Here is a 23,666-nt window from a genome sequence, read left to right on the forward strand (position 1 = left end):
CTTGTGGGAGGGGTCAGGACAGCAATTTCTATCTGATTGAAGGGACACAATATAAAACTCCTGCTCAAACCATTGTGAGAATGGATCAGCTCAGTGCCAGGCTCAAGAGTCTCATGCACATCGAACAAGCTTGGCTCCTTTAATGAGATTGCACAGGATCCATTCAGTTTGGATGCTGTGGTACAAATGGTCTTAAACGGTATCTGATCCTTACAAAGGAAGGTGAAAGTGGATGTTAGGCCAAACAATTAAGGGTCACAGCTGGTGCGTGGAGGCAGCGCACTGAGAATATCCTCCACGTTCCCAGTGCACTGGCCACGGCATTCAAAGTAACGACCAATCAAGATAAAAGCACAAGGATTGGGTATCGATCAAGGGCCACTGAAGGATAAGCACCAGGAATCTGATTCTGGATTACGGGATATGGGCCTTTTGACCCGAATAAAGACCCTCTTTGTGAATATGCGGTCACACCTGAGAGGAAAGCTCAACCAGCGTCCTGTAAGGGGTGGCCTTGGTATGCTGTGTGCAGACTGAGGACAAATCAAGGACTGTATAAGGGATAGAGTGAGACCATTCAAGAGGAACTACCATTGACTGCTCAGCCGTATTTGTTCCTGGAGGAGTGGAGAACGCAGGCTCTGCTACCTTGTTGATTGCTATATTTAGGATGACGAGAAGGGCCCGTTGTCGATTGCCCCAGCTCAAGAAAGACCCGAGGAACAAGGCCCACTGGAGCCCGTGAGGCTGTCGAGGAGGACCCAACTCTGCAAAGAGTTTTGGCACGACCAAAGATGGAGCTCATATATGGAGACGAACAAAGGTCAGTGCCGCAGGTGCCTTCACTTGTCTGGGGGTGCGGAGCTTACATTCGGCATCCTCTTGTTGAGGAGTGTGACTTTGGAATGAGAAATTTCACTGGCGAAGCGCGTCAAATCATTCATCCTTCCACTGCAGTGCAGGTTGGTCCTGTTTTGGTGGCCATGAATGCTGGTCCCCTTGGCGATTTCCTCCCAGGCAGGCGTGGCTGGGCATTCCCATCCTGAGGAAAGAGGACCACCCACCTTCCCTGGACGGCCAGGAGGGGGGAATCGCCGATGGGGAGGGGCCCTCGCTGCTGGCAGGGGGTTTGGTTCCTCTGGGCGCCACTGAGAGCCAGAATGAAACCACACAGCGAAGGGAAGATTAGTGTGGGCGCCATTTGAATATGAGGCTCAGACCTTTGACCCATGAGGTAATGGGTGAATTCCTGCCCAGCCCACAAGATTTGAGGAGCTCCACACTGGTATATAATTCATGAACTGAAGAGCAGAAGATAGCACGGGTGAGCACAACCCGCTGGAATCATGTTAACTTCCCTGCCCACTTCATCCCAGGATGGAAAATTCCGTCTAACACGGTTGAGCGTTGATGCCCTCTCAGCTGGCACAGCAAGCGACCCAGTCGTAACAACAACTGCTCTCTGAGCGAACGGGGACGGGCGATGATGTTTGAAGATCGAAAAATTACCTTTGCTCCCTGTAGACCAGGCTGGCCGATCTGACCTTGATCACCCTGCAAACAAATACACAACATTGATTTTTCTTGCGTAAAAACCGAGAGTTGACACTGAATCCAAAATCACTGAAGAGGCAGAGAAAGTGTTACTATGAGGCAGCAGGGGCTACATAACAGCCTAAATTTCCCGTTTACACAATGGTGAGGAAGAACTAGTGGACTGGAAGCAGTGAGTGAGACATCCCTCGGTTCAAATGATGGCCACCAATGTTGCAGTCAGCATTTTAGAATCTGATTCACAGTTCCCTGTGAGATTCTTCACTTTGTGTGGGAGTACAATATGTTTACACGGCTGCAATAATTGTTATCAACTGCAAGCCTACTTCAAGCTTCGGCCAAAATGAGCAATCGTTCTTTCTGTTGGAAATTTTCTGGAACGATATGTGTCTTTCATACAAATTGCCAGTGCTAACATCGATAATAGAATTCATGCATACAATTAACAATCATTAAGGCTCCAATATTTTGCAAAAACAAAACCCAGGAGAATTGTATGTTGTGTGTGGGTAAAGCTTTGGTTCTTCTGCAGCCTGGGACTTTGCCGGAAACAAACACTACTGGGGCCAATCCCCTTCACTACCACACCATTTGCTTTCTCAGTCAGACAGACGTGAACTGGTGTGTGGGAGCAGACAACATGCGCTCTCAGGACAACCAGGGGAGCAGAGTGCTTCTTTCGCATTCTCAGAAGTGATTATTCATACCGCCCGCAAGCAATCGTCAGAAAAACAATCACACCACAAAGCAAGTGAATACAAGTGAAGTGATAGGAATTGCTGATGTGCTTACTTAGTCAACGAAACATTGAAAACTTTGAATATTGCCAACATGGTGATGACCTGGGTTCAGATTTGCTGTCGTCTCGGCCTTTTGGCTAAGATCAAGTGTAGTATCGACATGCTGCACTTGGTTGAAGTCATTAGTTACATTTCAGATTCTTTTGAAGCAATTTTTTAAAAGCAACATCTCGGAGATTTTGGCTAAGAAGCAAATGAGATCAAGCCTTGGAGAAGGAGCTATACCTACTCCAATCAGCTTGGATCGTGTAGATCAAGCCCAAGACAGGAGGTGAGAGCCCTGTCTCGTCAGCTTGGATTGGGAATGTCCCAACTTGTTGGGACCCTGAATTGGCTTTAATTTGACTTGATTGGATTGGAATAAAGTAAATTAAAAAAAGACATGGTGATGACCACAGAGGAATGAGAGTGAACTAACCAGTCTCCAAACTGAAAGGCAACAAAGTTTGGCACAGTGGTTAGCACTGCTGCCTCACAGCTCCAGAGACCCGGGTTCGATTCCCAAGCTCGGATCACTGTCTGTGTGGAGTTTGCACACTCTCCCCGCGTCTGTGTGGGTTTCTTCCGGGTGCTCCGGTTTCCTCCCACAGTCCAAAGATGTGCGGTTTAGGCGCATTGGCCACGCTAAATTGCCTCTTAGTGTACCAGGATGCGTAGGTCAGTGGGATTAGCAGGGTAAATATGTGGAGTTAGGGGGACTTGGCCTGGGTGGGATTAATGTTGGTTGCAGACTCGATGGGCCAAATGGCCTCTGTCTGAACTGTAGGGTTGTTATGAAAAGGAGTCTATGGAGAAAAAGAGGTGGAACTTGGAGAAAACAGGCTACAAGGTAAATGGGGTGCAACAGATTAAAGTGATAAAAAATTTGAATATACGTCTCAGTACTGCAAGGCTGATTAGGGGTGAAATTAGATGTTTAAGTGTGATAAAGCAACTGAACATGAAAGAAAACAGCAAGCATATTTAATGGAATGGGATTTTAGAAAATGGAATACATTGCAGAAGCTGGATGCCTGCACACTGAACCATTTCACAGTATGTGCAAGACTTACCTTTTGTCCTTTTGTTCCTGGTTCACCCAGAGTCCCATCAGCACCTGGTGGTCCCCTCGGACCCTGTAAACGATCAGTAATCAATTAACAGAATGCAAGGAGGACCTATTCTAAACGCACGCTTTTCTACGCGTTTGCCAATGGTCACTGTCACACACACCAGATGTTCAGTGTTGCGGAAGTCAATACTGACAATAACATTTGCCCAGATGTTGCTGCTGGGCACGCTTTAATTCAAACGCCAAAAACTTCTTAGCACTTTCTCGCCTTTCAGGACCATTTGAGAGAATTTTTATAAAGAATGGCGATAGCATGGGGCCGTCACTGGGTTGATGCTAAATGTAGATGAACCCCACCACATGGTTTGCGCAAATAATGTCTGAGGATGTGGTTTGATGACAAAATCACTGCATCACTTTGCAATGCACTCGGGGCTTCATCCGAGCCACAAAACTAATTCTGTGGCCATCAAGTGTTTAAATGAACAAATCTGGCTGGACAATTTAGGGTTAGGCACAGATTAAAAATAGGACACGAATTGACCATCTGGTCTATCAAACCATCTCCAACATCAAAGTACGGGCAGAATGAAATGATATGTTTGGAGCTTTTCCTTTGCCCACTAAATAACATACATCAGGGTTCTGGCTCATGCGGTGAACATAGATTTGTCGATTCAATGAAGTGAGAGCTATTTCTGGTTGGGGAAGAGATCACCTTGTCGAAACAGCAGGTTTCTTGCAATGCTAATGAGGAGCACAAGCAGTCTTCCAGAATCATAGAATCCCTACCGTGCAAAAGGAGGCCATTCAGCCCATCAATCCTGCCCAGGTTCTATCCCACAACCCCTGCATACCCCTGGCACTAAAGGGGCAATTTAGCATGGACAGTCCACCTAACCTGCACATCCTTTCGGTTGTGGGAGGAAACCGGAGCACCCGGGGCAAGGGGGGGGGGGGGGGGTAGGGGAACCCACACAGACATGGGGAGAATGTGCAAACTCCAGACAGACAGCGACCCGAGGCTGGGATTAAACTCGGGTGCTTGGTGCCATGAGGGAGCAGTGCTAACCACTGTGTCCCCATGCCGTCCAAGCCTTTTAATTGACTACGGAATTTGGAGAAGAATTTTCCTCTCCGCTTGGCCTTTTTCTTTTAAAATCTAGTTTCCCTCCCTCGTGAGGGAGGTGGTTCTGGATGGGTGTGGAGAGTCTGAGTGTGGGACAGAGCACCTTCGACTGCCCATTATTTTTAGTACGTCCATAGATCACCTGCAGTCAACCAATCTTCTGAAGCGTTTAAAAAAGAGAGAGGAATAGCTCCACCGGTCGACTTAGAGGGGAAAACACTGGGAAATTCCTTTCTAATCTTATCCAGCCAGTTTGATAGCACCATTGTGACCCACCCAGAGTCTGCAGCCCAAGACGTGTGGGGTCAGGGCAGACTTGCAAAATTCTTATCAGAAGTCAAAAATGCTTAAGTTGTTTTTGTTTTGGGATCTACAGCCACATTGGTCCCACACCTGGTGCAATGATGTTGGATCGCACTGAAATGATTCTAAAAAGATATCGATTGTCAGCATCATTCCTGTGAACAAGTGGAGCCTGTGCCACTGATAACCGAGAGCGGTTAGTATTCGCGGTTTAACTGTTACAGTTTTTGTACAAAGCAGATTTCAGCAGGGACCATGTTTCACTGATCAAGCTGTTTTAATATCATTGCGCAAGGTAGAGGCAGATTATGCCAAACTTGCATAATCCAGCGACATTTCAAGTCGATCTTTCCCTCTATTAATAATTGCACACAAGCTGCTTCACTTTGTGTACAGTGTAAGCGAGCATCCTCACATGAAAGCAGCAGCACGTCTGCGTTAAGGCTGGGCTGAAAGAGAATTAAAGCCAGATCACAGAAGCCTACAGTGCAGAAAGAGGCCCTTCACCCCATCGAGTCTGCATAAGAACATAAGAAATAGGAGCAGGAGTAGGTCATCTAGCCCCTCGAGCCTGCCCCACCATTCAATAAGATCGTGGCTGATCCGAAGTGGATCAGTTCCACTTTCCTGCCCTCTCCCCATAACCCTTAATTCCCCTGTCTATCAGAAACCCGTGACTTAAATATATTCAGCAAGGTAGCCGCCAACACTTCAACGGGCAGAGAATTCCAGAGATTCACCACCCTTTGAGTGAAGAAGTTCCTTCTCTGATCTAAACTGCACCGAACACAATCCCACCCCCATATCCCTACATATTATACCCACTAATCCCTCTAACCTACGCATCCCCGGACACTAAGGGGCAATTTCTTAGCACGGCCAATCAACCTAACCCGCACATCTTTGGACTGTGGGAGGAAACCAGAGCACCCGGAGGAAACCCACGCAGACACGAGGAGAACGTGCAAACTCCACACACAGACAGTGACCCGAGCCGGGAATCGAACCCAGGACCCTGGAGCTGTGAAGCAGCAGTGCTAACCCACTGTGCCGCCCCTGATCTGGAATGTGCAGGACACGTTTCACTGACTTTTGCATTGAAGGGGGCGAGAAAAGCTACAAGAATCAGGAGCTCCTAAAAAGAAAATCCCAGATCACAATCGGACTCGGGCTGTGAGTCATTTCAAACAACGTTGTGGGAGTGCGGTGAAAAATAAACAATAAGTAATTCACAGAGCAGTCATGACATGCTGGGGTGAGATCGGAGGCATACAGGAATAACGATTATATCTATTTATATCTGATACTAATCTGAGGAGTTATGAAATCATGAAAACTTTCAGATTAGCAGGAACTCTGCTACTTTCCTACTTCCAGGCCTTATGTTGGTGAACAGTATAAAGAAAATGGGAAAAATCTCCGTCCTGCTGGAATTCTGTGCTTTGATGTAGTTTCCAGTAGCCATTTCTTAACCATTGGTCTTTTGCTTGTGGTTTAATAGTGTCATTTTTTATAAAATTCTGAATCACTCTGGATATCACTGAGCTTAGCTATGGATGATTCAGAAGAACAGGATGGAGTTGGAGGGGATGGGGGATGGCAGGGGAATTATCAAGTGAATTGTAGCTAGACTATAAGAACATAAGAAATAGGAGCAGGAGGAGGCCATCTAGCCCTTCGAGCCTGCCCCGCCATTCAATAAGATCATGGCTGATCTGAAGTGGATCAGTTCCACTTTCCCGCTTTCTCCCCATAACCCTTAATTCCCCTGTCTATCAGAAACCTATCTACCCGTGACTTAAATATATTTAGCGACGCAGCCTCCACCACTTCAACGGGCAGAGAATTCCAGAGATTCACCACCCTTTGAGTGAAGAAGTTCCTCCTCAACTCCGATCTAAACTGCAGCCCCCCCCTCTTATTTTGAGGCTGTGCCCTCTAGTCCTACTATCCTTTCTAAGCAGGAAGAATCTCTCTACCTCTACCCTATCCATCCTCTTCATTATCTTATATGCCTCTATAAGATCTCTATAAGATAAGACTATCATTTGCTACACATAAATTCTTCAATTCCCCAAAGGAGGGTACCACTTTCACTGTTAGGATATAGAAACAACTGACTAACTGGAACACTGCATCCGCAGCCCCGAGCCACATGCTTTCAGGGGCATTAAAGAGGGCGTTCTGAGTGGTAAGCGTCAGTGTGATCTGATTTGTTGAGACTGGCAACAAGGCAGCTGGCACTTCTGCAGACACCTACCTGGCAATGGCTGCTGGGAAATGCATACGTTAGCACCAGTATCAGTAGAGAGTCAGACATAGATCCAAGCTCCAAACCAGCTCAAAAAGACACAGCCTACACCAGCACCATCATCTGGGGGGTTAGGCACTGGGCTATTCCATCACTCTTATCCACAATCATGCCTGTACCTTGATTGCTTATTGTGTTTTTATCTTCTTAGTCCTTCCAACCTCAGCAAAGACTGCTAATGGGCTTCCAAAAGCTTTCAGAACTTCTGTCCCCCTATTATTAATGAACTCCCTTTTAATTGTCCTCACCTCCTTGAAGTTTAATTTGTACGTAGCTTTTTTTTGTCCCAACCAGTAGGATGCTCAGTACACCCATCCAAAGCTGCATTATTAGAGATAATTTCCATAAGTCACGGGTAGGTAGGTTTCTGATGGACAGGGGAATTAAGGGTTATGGGGAGAAAGCAGGAAAGTGGAACTGATCCACTTCAGATCAGCCATGATCTTATTGAATGGCGGGGCAGGCTCGAAGGGCTAGATGGCCTACTCCTGCTCCTATTTCTTATGTTCTTATGAGTCTAAAATCTGCTCATCACAAGTCAGCTCTGAACTGTGGCAAAAGAGGAAAAAATTCCTGACTCATACCTTCGAAAAATGGGAAGACTTGACATCATCACTGCTCCATTGCAGGAGCTGCAAGGATGGAAGGGCAGTGAGTTGGCATTGGAGTGTGAACTAATGAAGGGTTGTGTAACTTGAAGAGGTGTGATTTCAAGGAAGTTTAAAAATGCAAACATTCCCGGGGTGTTTAAGATATGATGTGGAGATGCCGGCGTTGGACTGGGGTAAACACAGTAAGAAGTCTCACAACACCAGGTTAAAGTCCAACAGGTTTCCTGTTGAACTTTAACCTGGTGTTGTGAGACTTCTTACTGTGTTCAAGATAGGCAAGAGCAGTCTCGGTTAAAAAGGGCAATGGTTCCCTGGGCACAAAGATTGGAGCAAAAATTCAAGGTGCTGAAGAAATTGGAAGCTAACAGCAGTATTAGGGCAAGAGGAGAACTCGGAAAGACAAGGGGGAATCACTGAGCACCGATAGAACTGTGAGAAGAAAGAAAGGTGGATCTGGAGTATGAGTATTTGGTAACTGCTAAGACACTTTATGACTGCGACTGGAACTGGTCAAGTGGGGATAAGTTAAAGGGAAGCAAAGTATTGTTGGGTGGGAGTGGGCAACGTCATGGAGGAGAATGAGAAATACTTTCTGTTCAAGAAGTATTTTCCCCTCCTAAAATGAAAGAGTTAGAGGCTCTGATAAAGAGTGCAGGAAGGAATGACTTTGATTTTCAAAAGCTCCAGCCAAAACGCTCAACAGGACAATACCGTAAGGTTAACATTCATCACTGCTCAAGACGTACATCTGAGTTTATTTAGCTAAGTTCAATCATGTTAACTATTGGAATCTACAAACTGTGATACAGAAACACAAAGAAACATTACCTCTCTCAATACGCCCTATGCATTTTCTAACACTACACGCTGAGCACTTTGCCAGATTAATGCATGCATCATACAGAAGGAGATCACAACAGCGCAGGTCATTGTTAAATGCCAGAAACATGGTGACTTCAACAGGCTGATTTTTTTATAAAAAAAACTGCCTCTTCAGCCTGCGTTTTTAATCAGTACATTTAGAAGAGAAACGGGATCTGAAGAAGCCAACTGAATACCTCACCAGAACTGCTAATTCCCTCATCATATACCTGTAAAATGTTCAAATCAGAGTGTTTCAATATGACAGGAGTGGGGTGGCAGGTTCTAATCAGGAGGAAAGCAGTGCAAGGAAAGACAACAAACTGATTTGAGGGGTGAGAATGGGTATTTACTTACTGGCTCACCCAATTCACCCTCTTGCCCAGGTTGACCAGGGGGTCCACGTGGTCCTGGGGCGCCAACAATGTTTGGATTCATTGATTCGGTTAGAATAGGGAGACCTGGTGGTCCTGGCAGTCCTGGAGGGCCTGGAGGCCCAGGGGGACCCTAGAAAACAGAATGGCACAGTATTAAACTTGGAGCCGGCGGTGATGATACCCAGAGAATGTGAATTCATAACCCCACTATTCCAATCTGAGAATTCGGGTGAAGCTTTCAACAACAAAAAATCAAGGCAACAGAAAGCTGATATAATTGAATGAAAATGCCAACTAGTTCAGTAACCCATCAGGAAGTCTGTGTCCTTACCCAGTCTGAATTCTATGTGACTCCTACCCCAAACCAATGTGGATTTCTCATTACTGCTTTTTGAAGTAGCTTCAGTTGTATGAAACTGCAACCTGTGACTCAGGAACACAGTCCAGCGCTACTATCCCAGGGTAACTAAGGATGGGCATTAAACACTGACCTTGTCAGTGAAGGCCATGTTGAGAATGATTAAAAGAAAAACAAGATCATTTATCCCAGCTGGTAACATGAGGATGAGAAAGAGCTGCACGTTTAATGAAAATTCAAACTCTAACAAAGCTTTAGAAAAGTAGCCATAGTATTTATACAGCTGGTTCATTGATTCTCTGGTCAACGGTAATCCCAGGTAGTTGACAGTGGGGGATTCAGAGATGGTAGGCCATTGAACGTCAACTGGAGATGTTTAGATTCTCTCTCGTTGGAGATGGTCACACTGGTTCTCCAGCCCCATGCGCGCAGGGTGCAAATCACATTACGGCTGGAGACTCTCACGGGTCCTAAGGACACTGGCAAGGCCGGCTCCTCAGAGCTCGGGGCACCACACAACCCTATAGAGCCCCCACCCCCACTCAATGGCAATGACTTTCCTCTCACCTCCATTCACTGGCACCCCTTTTCCATCACTTGGCTGATGAACGAGAGTAAGTTGATCAGGCAATAATTGGATTTGTCCTGCTTTTTGTGTATGGGACCTACCTGTGCAACATTCCATACTGCTGGGTAGATACCAGTGTTGCAGTCGCACTGGAAGAGTTTGGCTAGGGGAGCCACATATTCTGGAGCACAATTCTTCAGTATTATTGCCGGAATATAGTCAGGACCCACTGTGTTTGCAGTGTGTGGTGCATTCAGCCATTTCTTGGCACCACAGGGAGTGATCAGAATAGGCTGAAGCCCCCCCATAATAGACATGATCGGATAAAATGGTTTGCAGATGTATGGCTACAGGTGACAGTGCACTGGGGAATCGTGACCTGCTTACTCCAATGAGTTGAAGATATTTTGGATGTTATTCTTCTGGTTCTTTATCCACAACACCCTCTGTTCACACCCCAATCTTACTCCATAAGATTGCTGCATCCTGACCAAGGAGGAGTTCAAGAAGGAGATTGATAAGATTTCTACAAATTAAAAATACCAAGGGATCTGGGACCAGTGCTGGAAAATGGTGTTGTAATGAGTCACAATCTCACTGAATGGTGGAGTGGGCTCAAAAGTTTGAGTGTCGTGTTCCTGCAGCCAGTTCTTACGTTCAAATGCCAGCAACCTACATTAATGCCACACTATGGTTCCAATTATTCAATCCTCCCTCCCAATGCTCTTCCTGAATCCCCAGAACTCCGCTCCGCAGCCTTCCATAGAATCATAGAAACACAGAAAATAGAAGCAGGAGTAGATCATTCGGCCTGTGATCATTACTGATCATCAAAATTCAATATCCTGATCTAGCCTCCACCCCCCCTCCCAATATCCCTTTAGCCCCCCCGAAAGAAAACCATGTCAATCTTTCACTGACGGAGAACCCGGATTTGAAGCGTAGACCTCTTGATCAGCAGTCAAATGCCTCACCGCTGAGTTAGACCCCCTTCCCCAACACCCATCCTAGTTCCCACCAATTTGGGTTGGAATCCCAAATCTCCAGAGCTCCGTGGCCCCAGATCGCAATCCTTTCCCCAGTGTTCCAGAAAAACTTCCTCTTCAATGTTCCTGGGGGTCCTGGACTCCCTACACTGCAAAATACTGGTTGAACAGGAGAACCTGGTTAGACACTGGGTCAGAGATAGAACAATCCCATAACAGCTCTGATTCTCAGCCTTTACTGAGGCTCTGAGATTTGGCAAGTGTGCTGTTTCTTGTCAGGGTAAGCTACTCACTCTAATTATCTCTATGTCATCGTCGCTATCATCAAAACCAGAACCTTCGAAACCAAGGACATTCTGCAAGGAGAGAAAAGAAAATGATACAGTTGAATGGCTGGATTTGACAATATTTCCATCATCTATAGTTTGAACTTCCCTCTGGCATCATTTGCCCCATTGTCCAGTCCTATTTAATTTATTGGTATTCCTATGAAGATTCCATGGCTGGCGGGACCTTCCACTAACTATTCCGACCCAAATCACTATCTCTCTCCCTACTCTTTCTTTGAATGCTACAACTTGTTCCCCCCCTCCACTTACCTCTCTGTTAAAATCACTTTTTTCCTACTGCACACTCTCTTTTGTTGAATATCTCACTGGTGACCCAGTGGTTAGCACTGCTGGCTCACAATTCCAGGGACTCAGGTTCAATTCCGGCCTTGGGTGACTGACTGCGTGGAGGTTGCACAATCTCCCTGTTTCTGCGTGGGTTTCCTCCTGATTCTCCGGTTTCCTCCCACAGTCCACAGATGTGCAGCTTAGGTGGATTAGCCATGGTAAATAGCCCCTTAGAGCCCCAAGATGTGTAGATGAGATGAATCAAACATGCGAAATGTGTGGGGTTACAGGGATAAGGTGGGGGAAGAGGGCCTGGGTAGATACTCTGTCAGAGAGTCGGTGCAGACTCAAAGAACAAGGAACAAAGAACAAAAACAGCCCAGGAAACAGGCCCTTCAGCCCAACGAGCCCGCGCCGCCATTTTAACATTATGAGTCCCCCCTCCACCCATGACCCTTATCTATGCTTATGGCATTCCACATTGAGGGAAGACTAATTTAGGGACAATTTATTACCTCCAATCAGCCTAATAGCACATCTTTGGGGTGTGGGAGGAAACTGGAGCACCCGGAGAAAACCCACGCAAACACGGGGAGAATGCGCAAACTCCCACAGACACCGGCCCAAATCCATGTGTCTGCACAGCAGTGCTAGTCACTGAGCTGTCGTGTTGCCCAGCATCTCAGTGAGCCAAATGGCCTCTTCTGCACTATAGGGATTCTTTGGTACCTACACTGCTTTCCTTTCTGATGATTATCTCCTCACCTTCAGCAATCTCAGTTATGAGTGCAATTCACAACTCACCACCTCTTCCCTAAGTTCATTGTCCTTGTGTCTCCCCCTAACCTCTCTCTCCTGTTGCGTAGAGGGAAGAGATGGGTAGAAAGCTTCCCCGATTATCAATGAAAGGTTCCAATAGTCTAACTTTCTTTCGAACAGAGTTTTTTTTATTGTAGCTTCCGCGTGTGTGGGCATTAATAATTATTAATAAACGCACAACAACGGACAGCTATACATCGGGCCCCACAATCTAGGCCCAAATCATTCACAAAACGGGTCCTCGTATTTACTCACGGTTCTGTGGTTTCGCCCAGGTGGACCAGGAGGACCAGGAGGACCAGGTGGACCAGACAGCCCAGGATCGCCCTGAGGGGAGAGCGGGATAACCATCAAATGCTGCAGCGTTGCACAGAAATCAAAGTGACACAAACTCTACCACAGGAAAACCTGCTCAACATCAGCGCAACATCCTTCCACTCGACAAAGGGTCATCCATAAGAAATAGGAGCAGGAGTAGGCCATCTAGCCCTTCGAGCCTGCCCCGCCATTCAATAAGATCATGGCTGATCTGTCGTGGCTCAGTTCCACTTACCCGCCATAACCCTTAATTCCCTTATCGATCAGACATCTATCTACCCGTGACTTAAACATATTTAGCGAGGCAGCCTCCACCACTTCAATGGGCAGAGAATTCCAGAGATTCACCACCCTTTGAGAGAAGAAGTTCCTCCTCAACTCCGTTCTAAACTGACCCCCCCTTTATCTTGAGGCTGTACCCTCTGGTTCTGGTTTCCTTTCTAAGCGGGAAGAATCTCTCTACCTCTACCCTATCCATCCCCTTCATTATCTTATACGTCTCTATCAGACCCCCCCCCACCCCCCCCTTCAGCCTTCTAAACTCCAGTCTATAGGCCCAGTCGATTCAATCTCTCCTCATAAGCTAACCCCCTCATCGCCGGTATTAGCCCGGTGAACCTTCTCCAGACTCGAAACGTTGGTCCGGAACTCTACCACCTCGCCCACCACAGAGTCAGAGAGGGCGAGGGTCCGACAACGGAAATCTCTGTTGAGCTCGTGCAGGAATTTCCAGTCTTACCCCGAGCGAGGCCGCAAAGTCCCACCCTTTGCCTCTATTCTCTGTCCACAGAGACCGTCAGACCCGCCGAGTTTCTCCAGTATTTTGGTTTTCACCCGGAATCTTTTTACTTTCTCGTCCACGTTAAGATATTCTTCTGAACTGGCGCGTGGTTTGGAAAGCAGTTTCTCAGATTGTACCTGTGCGTAGCCAGGACTAAAGTGTGTTCTTGTCTCTTTGGCGAGACAACATTTATTGAGAGTTTAAGCCCATTCTCTCCGCACAGTCTGTGAAATCTTACAGCGGAAGAGGAAATTTGCCAGGACACACTGCGGTTCTATGTATTTGACATGACTTGCTGGAGATGTTGCCAGGGGAGCAGCAGTTTCCTGGGAAGAGAGGTGAGCAATCTTGCCCAACAGGCTATAAAAATCAGGTGGGAAGTACAGAGCACTGCGTTGGAAGTGTTTGCCAAACTATTCTGAAATTTGCTCAAGTTAGACTGCCATTGATGTCTCTTCGCATTTACCTTTAACGTTTGGACAATTTAAGGTATCACTGGGCTACGGGGTGACAGGTGACCTTGAAGAAATGGGCAGTTTAGTCACTGAGATAGAATGTGCCGCATAGGAATAAGAACATAAGAAATAGGAGCAGGAGTCGGCCATCTAGCCCTTCGAGCCTGCCCCGCCATTCAATAAGATCATGGCTGATCTGAAGTGGATCAGTTCCACTTTCCCGCTTTCTCCCCATGACCCTTAATTCCCCTGTCTATCAGAAACAGGCAATTCGTTTCAAGTCTACGCGGTTATTAAAGTCCACGTGAGGTGTTTCTCCCTTTCTTTACCCTCGCCAGCCAAAAAGTCAGCACGTGACCCATCGCCTCAACTCTGCTAGACCCATTGCCATGTCACACTCAACTGAGTGTTGACGGGCAACAGGCGAGACTCCTGTCCTGCCCTGGAGAGATGTTGGTCCATGCTGTGCCTCAACCAAAGATTGCAAGTTCTGGGGGTGGGGGGGGGGGGTAGGGGTTGCCCAGGGGAGGTGATCTTGGCATCCAGGGATAGCTCTGGTGGTGGTGGGGGGGGGGGGGGGGGGGGGGGGGAGCAGGTTCCCAGGTCCCAGGAGGGAGGGTGCCCCAAATGTGAAATGGTCTTCAGATTCAGGTTCCCTCTCCCCCGCCCCCCCCAACAACAGCCCCACTACAACCCCACCTCACTTCCCGCCCGATATGGACGTTTGTTCAGTTTCCCGCCCTGCTCTGACTGGCGCCCACCGACCCCCAACTCTGCCCCCCCACCCCATCTACCCCCAACTCCCACCCCCACCACCTCAGAGCCTGCTGGAGGTGGTGGAGAGGGGGTTAAAATTCCGGCCCAAGGCTATTTGCCCTGAGTTCAGTAGGGAGCTAATCCTAATTAAAGGTCACTGCAGTGAAGAGTGATTCATACACTTCCGAGAATTTTATTAATGGAGGAAAAACAATTGGTTCTGCAGAAGGAAAGCAGCTGAGCATCCAGCAGGCTTTTATAACTGGTGTTTCTGAGGAAGCAGCAGACTAGAATGGGACAACGCTGAATGTAAAACTAAAAGCTTCACCTTGTGGACGAGCCGTTGTATCTAACAAGAGTGAAACTATTGACATGATAAGCAAGTGCTCATCTACAGAAAACAAACTCACTACAACCAAAGTGCTGGGGGATTAGCGCTTGGTTAGTGCCAGGTGGCAGTGCCCAGGAGTGGCTAGCTCGGAAAGATGGCAGCTGATGTTCCTGGATGACCTGGTTTGCTTGCTCTGCGCTGGCGCTGCCTTCAAAATGGTGCCGCGTCCCTTGTGCTTCTAACCAGCTGGCAGGCTGGGTGGATCACCGCCGCAGGGAACCCGCGACTTTCAGTTTTTGCCTCTAAGTGCTGCGCCATGTAACGGCGAAAGCTTCAACGCCACATTGCCCACCCAACATCAGCCGTTACCAATATCAGAGAAAATCCTGGCCTGGTTGAGGCGGGTGGGGGAAGAGAGATTTCGGCGTGGGCGGAGATGTGGGAAGACTGCTCCCAGGTTCACAGATTCATCCCTCGAGAGGGGTCTTCTACTCCTAGGGATGAGGGCAGGAAGCCTGCCATCCTCACCAGGTATCTGTAGGTTGCAGTCAAAGTAAGATGCCAAGGGCCTGGATCTAAGGTCAAAGAGATTTGCTGACTTTTTAAGAACATAAGAAATAGGAGCAGGAGTAGGCCATCTAGCCCTTCGAGCCTGCCCCGCCATTCAATAAGATCATGGCTGATCTGAAGTGGATCAGTTCCACTTTCCCGCTTTCTCCCCATAATCCTTAATTCCTTTATCGATCAGAAACCTATCTACCCGTGACTTAAATATATTTAGCGAGGCAGCCTCCACCACTTCAACGGGCAGAGAATTCCAGAGATTCACCACCCTTTGAGTGAAGTTCCTCCTCAACTCTGACCTAAATTGTCCCCCCCTTATTTTGAGGCTGTGCCCTCTCGTCCTGCTATCCTTTCTAAGCGGGAAGAATCTCTCCACCTCTACCCTATCCATCCCCTTCATTACCTTATACATCTCTATAAGTTTCCCCCTCATCCTTCTAAACTCCAATGAGTACAGACTCAGTCTGTTCAATTTCTCCTCATAGGTTAACCCCTTCATCTCTGGTATCAGCCTGGTGAACCTCCTCTGCACTCCCTCCAAGGCCAATATATCCTTTCACAAATGCGGTGACCAAAACTGCACACAGTACTCCAGCTGCGGCCTCACCAGTGCCCTGTACAGTTGCAGCAAGACCTCCCTGCTTTTATATTCTATCCCCCTCGCTATAAAGACCAGCATTCCATTCGCCTTCTTGATCACCTGCTGCACCTGCAGACTGGGTTTTTACGACTCGTGCACAAGGACCCCCAGGTCCCTCTGCACCGTAGCATGCTGCAGCTTTTCGCCCTTTAAATAATAATCCCGTCTACTATTATTTCTACCAAAGTTTGAGGCTCAGTAAAGTGAGTGTCCTTCAACTCTGAGCTTGCAGGCATTGCAGGAGAATGATAAGGAGGTGAGAGTGCACTGCACTCCTCTGACCGACATAACTCGCTTTCCAGCCTCCTTCTCAAGTCTCCATGTCAACAGACCTCACACACTTACCCTAATCCTATTCTCTAGCTTATTATGGAGGTCAGCTCAGAGGCTGGGTAGTGGGTCAGCCACCTGATATATTTTACGTGCCCCCCAATGACCCCCTCATCCCAATCTACCCGCTACCAAAAACACACACATAAAATAGGGACAGGTAAAATCCGCTGCCACCATTGAGCTAGAACGATTCTGTCCAATGTTTCAGGTGGACGGACTTCCGTCAAACTCTGGACGAACGGTTATTGGCCTGAAGTGTTTACCTCATTTCCCTCCGTAGAAATCTGACCTGCTGAGAATTTCCAACACTTTCTGCTTTTCTTCCCGATTTGCAGCACGTACAGTATTTGTTTTTATAGAAGTGGTTGGATTGGTACAGGACACTGAGCACAGGACAGTAACACTACACCACCATCATTTTAAATGCACGTTTATGTACTGTTACACGTCTTGTAATAATTGCATGGTATCTGATATTCAATCTGTAAAGAATTAATTAATTTGAGAATTAAAATACGAGAAGAACTCCATTCCTCTAGTGTTGGCACTGTGATTAGCAACGCTGCTTCACGGCGCCAGGGACCCGGGTTCGATTCCCGGCTCGGGTCACTGTCTGTGTGGAGTTTGCACATTCTCCTCGTGTCTGCATGGGTTTCCTCCCACATTCTGAAAGACGTGCCGGTTAGGTGCATTGACCCAAACAGGCGCCGGACTGTGGCGACTAGAGGAATTTCACAGTAACTTCATTGCAGTGTTAATGTAAGCCTTTCTTTGTGACTAATAAATAAACTTTTAGCTTTACTAATAAGGTTTTTGGGCTCAGGCACAGAGAGAGCACAGGTCCCCTTTCCTCCTTGTTCTGCCACTTTTCGTTTGGCTCACAGACAACCCTTGCTACCTCTTGTGATGCCTTCCATTATGGCTTGTTGTCTTCTGGAGCTTTTTCCTTTTTTATTCATGTTAGTCTTTTTCTGTGCGAAGTGGCGGAGGGGGTGAGTAAATTAGGTTTCTGGAATTCCCTTGATCGAGTGGAATTGTTGGGCCTAACCACAGGCTTCACTTGGCAGCGACAGGGTCGCAACCTCTGACCTGAGCTGCCTTTCACTTAAAGCTCCGTGTCAGGCCTTCACCCGAATCCAGGAAAATAACTCCAATGTTTGTTAGGAAATAAACTGTAAAGTTAACTGGATGAATAAAGGGGAGGGAGGAAGAGGGAGAATGTGTAGAAAAACAGGCAGCATAAGAAACGAACGTCTCAAATCGTTCCTCAGAGTGTTTATTCTGTTAGTGACAGATTAATGTCACAGAAGCAGCCGACTCCTTCCATTACAATGGCTTCATTACTGTCAGAGCCTAGCAGAGAATGTTAGTAATTGTTCAGAACAAGTACAGCAGTCCCTGAAGGAAGAATTTGACCATTTGGTATGTACGCAGCAGCTGGAGGCCAGGGGAGAGGGTTTGACACACTGCACGCTTTAATTTGATCGAAGCATTTCATAGGCATTATTACTCTGATTCCCTTTTTCTTCTTTGTTTTTTTTTCCTGAGACTGAGATGTACCATCCTACGTGCACTCACTCCACTCAGCACTCTGGCAGCGGTTATGACGTCAGATCAATGAATAGAGTTCAAATCCCACCAAGGTATCTTCAACATTTTAATTCACTATCGCTTTGTTAGATTCAGGAGGCTGTGTAACCGTTATGGAACGTCGATTCTCTATGATTATTCAGGAAAGGAAACAGCCTCATTTATTCAGTCCAGCCCACGGGACTCCAGTCCCAACACAATGCTGCTGACTCTTGACTGACCTCTGTAGGGTCCTAGCGAGCTACTCACAAGTATTACACTGCAACCAGTGGTACAAGATAACAATCCGTCATGGTCTTCTCAGGACAAGTAGGCTGGCCTTGCCAACAACACTTGCATCCTCCATCCCAAGAATTATTTTTTAGAACATCCCCTATCCCCTCATGCTGACTCTATAGTTAAGAAAGCCCACCAATGCCTCTACTTTCTCAGAAAACTAAGGTCATTTCGTATGTCCAATAAGAACCTAAGAAATAGGAGCAGGAGTAGGCCATCTAGCCCTTCGAGCCTGCCCCGCCATTCAATAAGATCATGGCTGATCTGAAATGGATCAGTTCCACTTTCCTGCTTTCTACCCATAACCCTTAATTCCCCTGTCCATCAGAAGTCTACCTACCCGTGACTTGAATATATTCAGCGAGGTAGCCTCCACCACTTCAACGGGCAGAGAATTCCAGAGATTCACCACCCTTTGAGTGAAGAAGTTCCTCCTCAACTCCGATCTAAACTGCACCCCCACCTTATTTTGAGGCTGTGCCCTCTAGTTCTGTTTTCCTTTCTAACACAACTCCCGTCAACATTTACACCACAGAAAGCATTCTTTTTGGTTGTGTCACAGCTTGGTATGGCCCTTGCTCTGTCTAAGACCACAAGAAACTACAAAAGGTTGTGAATGAAGCCCAGTCCGTCACTCAAACCAGCCTCCCACCCACTAACACTGTCTACACTTGCAGCCAGCGTAATTAAGGACCCCATGCATCCCGGACATTCTCTCTTTCACCTTCTTCCATCAGGAAAAAGATACAAGAGGACACCTAACAACTGACTCAAGGACAGCTTCTTCCCTGCTGCCATCAGACTCTTGAATGGACCTACCTCGCTTTAAAGTTGATCTTTCTCTACACCCTAGCGATGATTGTAACACTACATTCTGCACCTTCTCATTTCCTTCTCCATGAACGATATGCTTTGTCTGTATATCGCGCAAGAAACAATACTTTTCAGTGTATCCCAATACATGTGGCAATAATACATCAAATCAAAATTAAATCAAACCTTGTCTTAGGGAATCAAATCTGAGGAAATGCTTATCTACATCAGCTTTTCCTTCCTCTTACAAACACGCAGGGCACGGTTTTACAGGCCACTGCAAGCGAGGATGGACAATTTGGCACTCAGCCAAGTCTCCAATCACTGTAGTGGGACCAGCAAATCCCACTGGCATGAACAGCCTTACGATTCTGCCTGCAAAGCCCGACTGGCATCATCACTTCCAGAATTAACCTTGCTTCTCTTTTATCTCCTGCAGGTTTGGTCATGTCCTGCCCCATGGACCCTAATCCTTCTCTGAAAATAAAAGGAACCCTTAGACATACCTTCTCTCCTTTGAGACCCGGATCACCTTTGGTTCCTTTAAATCCCGGAGATCCTTGTTTACCCTGAATTTAAATAAACAGAAAAAGCATTAATATTTATTGACTTTATATTGATAAATTAAATCGCTGAAGAGAGACTCTTTCAATCACTGATTTAACCAAACTCTAAACAGCTAATTCCAATGAAGAACATCACTTCATAGTACTGGAGTAACACGGATATCACTCCTTTTCAAATAACAGTTTAGCAAATCTAAGGAGATAGTCACTGTATCAGATAATCCTTATTCTATACTGAGAGCAATAGGGAATGTTATGATTGTTGCTGTATGTGGCTTAAGCCCTTTGGTTTTTAATAAGATGGTGCACTTTGGTTGTCAAGGTTGAGTTTGACTTCAGCCTGAATGGTGGCACAGTGGTTACTACCGTGGAACCACTGGAAAGGATAGCAGAACGCTTAGAAAGGACAGCAGGACCAGAGGGCACAGCCTCAAAATAAGGGGGGTGCAGTTTAGATCGGAGTTGAGGAGGAACTTCTTCACTCAAAGGGTGGTGAGTCTCTGGAATTCTCTGCCCGTTGAAGTGGTGGAGGCTGCCTCGCTAAATATATTTAAGTCACGGGTAGATAGGTTTCTGATAGACAGGGGAATTAAGGGTTATGGGGAGAAAGCGGGAAAGTGGAACTGATCCACTTCAGATCAGCCATGATCTTATTGAATGGCGGGGCAGGCTCGAAGGACTAGATGGCCTACTCCTGCTCCTATTTCTTATGTACTGTTGCCTCACAACACCACAGGCCTGGGTTCAATTCTGGCCTTGGATGACACTCTGTGTGGAGTTTGCACATTCCACCCATTTCTGTGTGGATTTCCTCCCACAGCCCATAGATGTGCGGGTGAGGTGGATTGGCCATGCCAAATTCTCCCTTAGTGTCCCAAAATGTGTAATTTAGATGGATTAGCCATGGGAAATGTGCGGGGTTATGGGGAGAGGGCCTGGGTAGGTTACTCTGTCAGAGACAGTACAGATTTAATGGGCTGAATGACCTCTTTTGCACTGCATGGATTCTATGAACCCGCGTAGAGGATGATCGGGGGAACCCTGATAATTTATTTGATGTTGCTACACACCCTTAATAAACTCAGGAATAAAGGCTCAAACCTAGACAAGGGAAAGTGGCCTGACTTTAGATTTACTAACTTTACACAGAGAATGGTGACTCTGAGGGACAGGCCTGCCCAGTATTGGTTAGATATTTGAGGGATTGGGTCATTGAGGGGGATTTTTATTTTGGAGATTGGCCAGACAGATTGGATATGTTTCCTAGGCCTGATTTTTTTTAACGTATGTTCCTATGATTGCCCTGCTGGAAATAGAACCCTGCAGTACAGAAAGAGGCCCTTCGGCCCATCGAGTCTGTACCAAACACAATCCCACCCAGGCCCTACTCCCATATCCCTACATATTTTACCCATTAATCCCTCTAACCTACGCATCTCAGGACACTGAGGGGCAATTTCTTAGCACGGCCAATCAACCTAACCCGCACATCTTTTGGGCTGTGGAAGGAAATCAGAGTACCCAGAGGAAACCCACGCAGACACGAGGAGAATGTGCAAACTCCACACAGACAGTAACCCGAGCCGGGAATCGAATCCAGGATCCTGGAGCTGTGAAGGAGCAGTGCTAACCACTGTGCTACCGTGCCACCCAATGGAACAAATTGCTACATTTTTCATCCAACATTAGCATCAGATAATTCCAAGTTTCACTGAACAACATTTGTACTTTCTATAAACTCTGCACACATCTGGGACCGAATTCTGTGTCGGGGGCAGGGACGGAGAGTGTTTTCTGTTGAGGGTGACAGGTAACCATTGCCATATCTTCCATCCCTGGAGTAATTAATTGTACATCAATGGGTTTTACACTGTCCTCTATGATATGGCATGCTGGGTGGTGTGTGCCCCACTGTCATACCTGGTTGCCATGTTTAAAAGGTCTCTGACTTCACTAACCTACCATTGAAGAAAGAAGATGGATCTCCAGGAACATCCTGAGGCTGAAAGATGGACCTTCTAATGGATAACATTGGAATAGTTTAGGTTAGAGGGTCATTAGATTCATTCCACTGGTCGGCGCAACATCGCGGGCCGAATGGCCTGTACTGCGCTGTAATGTTCTATGTTCTCGAAGACACTGAGCCTGTAAGATCCACCTAAAGTTGCAGTCCCCACCCACTGCTACAGTATTCCAGGGTCCAAGGTCGTTGGGAGCCTCTATCTTGAATTCCAAAGGTAACTCCAGGCCTCCTTTAGGTAAGTCCTAACTTTTGCACGCCACGTTGATTCAGGTGTGTTCTGGAGCGGCCTGCTGTGTAATGGAGCTTTGAGCATGGGGGGGGGGGGGGGGCGCAGTTACTGAGCATTTGGGGAGGGGTGAGGGGAGATTCCAGTCAGGCCTTCACTTGCATCTCTTTTAGAGGGATGCACGTCTGTATCATGCCAGCCTCCGGCACGATTCCCGATCCGCCACAGCGGGCACTGTTGGAAGAAATCTCCGTAAATTCACAGCAGCATGAAACCAATTTCTGGGCCTCCCGCAGAGCTCCTCACCCGATGACCCTGCCGGTGGGGCCACGGGAGAAATCCATCCTCCATCCCACAGGGACATTATTTTCTCCAGCAATCTCCATTGAGTAGCTGAATGAACTGATCAACTTCATGCCACTGAAATGATGAATTGTGTGCGCTGGTGGGACTGGGGCTAATTCTTGCCAAAATTATTGCATAAGCACAGTCATCAAAGAGAATGACAGCCCATCGGTCTCTGTCCGAATTGTCGTTAGCCCCCCAGAGGTGAAAGAGTCTTGCGTTAACCCAATTCTCTCATTTTCAATACACTTTTACTTCCCACTTATCATTGTTTCCAAATCTGGATGGCTTTCTCTCTCCAACACAAAATCCTCCAAACCGTGGGCAAGAGTTAGTATTTCAAAGCCGGAGATAATTGCACAGTGGGCGTTATTTGTGTAATTGAACTCACGGTGACTGGGTGAGTACAGGAGTTCTGTCACAAGTAGGACAGATGCTCAGCCTGTAAACATCACGATGTGTGAGTCAGGAATGTAGGCTTCCACACAAGTGAAGCAACCAACAACAATACCACCTGCCCTTGCTCTAAGAATGAATAGAACAGCATTTAAACTGTGTTCAAATGGGAAGCGAGTTTCATTTTGTTTCTATTTGGACCCGTCTCTTTGCTAAATCATAGCATCAAGACAGATGGAGGCCAGTCATCTTTCTACTGTGCCTGCTCTCTGAAAAGACAGTTCATTTAGTGACATGCCCCCCGTGCTTTGAAAATTGTTCTTCAACAACTTGGTGGAACTCTTTGAGAACATTACACGTGCAGTGGACAATGGGGAACCTGTGGATGTGGTGTATCTGGATTTCCAGAAGGCCTTTGACACGGTGCCACACCAACGACTGCTACATAAGATAAAGGTGCACGGTGTTACGGGTAACGTATTAGCACGGATACAGGATTGGTTAACTATCAGAGTTGGGGTAAATTTTCTGGTTGGCGATCAGTGACTAGTGGTGTCTCCCAAGGATCAGTGTTGGGGCCGCAATTGTTTATGATTTACACAGATGATTTGGAGTTGGGGACCAAGTGTGTGAAAATTCACAGATGACACTAAGATGGGTGGCAAAGTCTACAGAGGACGCTGAAAATCTGCAAAGGGATATAGGCAGTCTAAGTGAGTGGGTGAGGGTCTGGCAGATGGAGTACAATGTTGGTAAATGAGAGATCATCCATTTTGGAAGGAATAACAGCAAAATGGATTATTATTTAAATGGTAAAAAATTGCAGCATGAAGCTGTGCAGAGGGATCTGGGTGTCCTTGTGCAAGAATCAAAAGGAGTTGGTTTGCAGGTGCAACAGATAATTGAGC

At 46.9% G+C, this 23,666-nt stretch overlaps 1 protein-coding gene across 1 annotated transcript in view; it reads right to left on the minus strand.

Annotated features, from left to right (window-relative positions):
* Positions 1-23,666, minus strand: part of LOC145346425 (collagen alpha-1(XV) chain-like) — a 198,084-nt gene that overhangs the window by 103,746 nt on the left and 70,672 nt on the right. Inside the window, exons 10-15 of the mRNA XM_080193599.1 lie at positions 19,709-19,771; positions 12,601-12,672; positions 11,203-11,265; positions 8,978-9,127; positions 3,407-3,469; positions 1,510-1,554 (exon numbers count right to left, since the gene is read on the minus strand). Of these exons, the coding sequence (XP_080049725.1) occupies positions 1,510-1,554; positions 3,407-3,469; positions 8,978-9,127; positions 11,203-11,265; positions 12,601-12,672; positions 19,709-19,771 (456 nt within the window). The remainder of the gene's footprint in view (positions 1-1,509; positions 1,555-3,406; positions 3,470-8,977; positions 9,128-11,202; positions 11,266-12,600; positions 12,673-19,708; positions 19,772-23,666) is intronic.

This window comes from Carcharhinus amblyrhynchos, chromosome 8 (assembly GCF_965287045.1).
Source record: "Carcharhinus amblyrhynchos chromosome 8, sCarAmb.v2.hapA, whole genome shotgun sequence".
In the NCBI taxonomy this organism is placed as follows: Eukaryota; Metazoa; Chordata; class Chondrichthyes; order Carcharhiniformes; family Carcharhinidae; genus Carcharhinus; species Carcharhinus amblyrhynchos.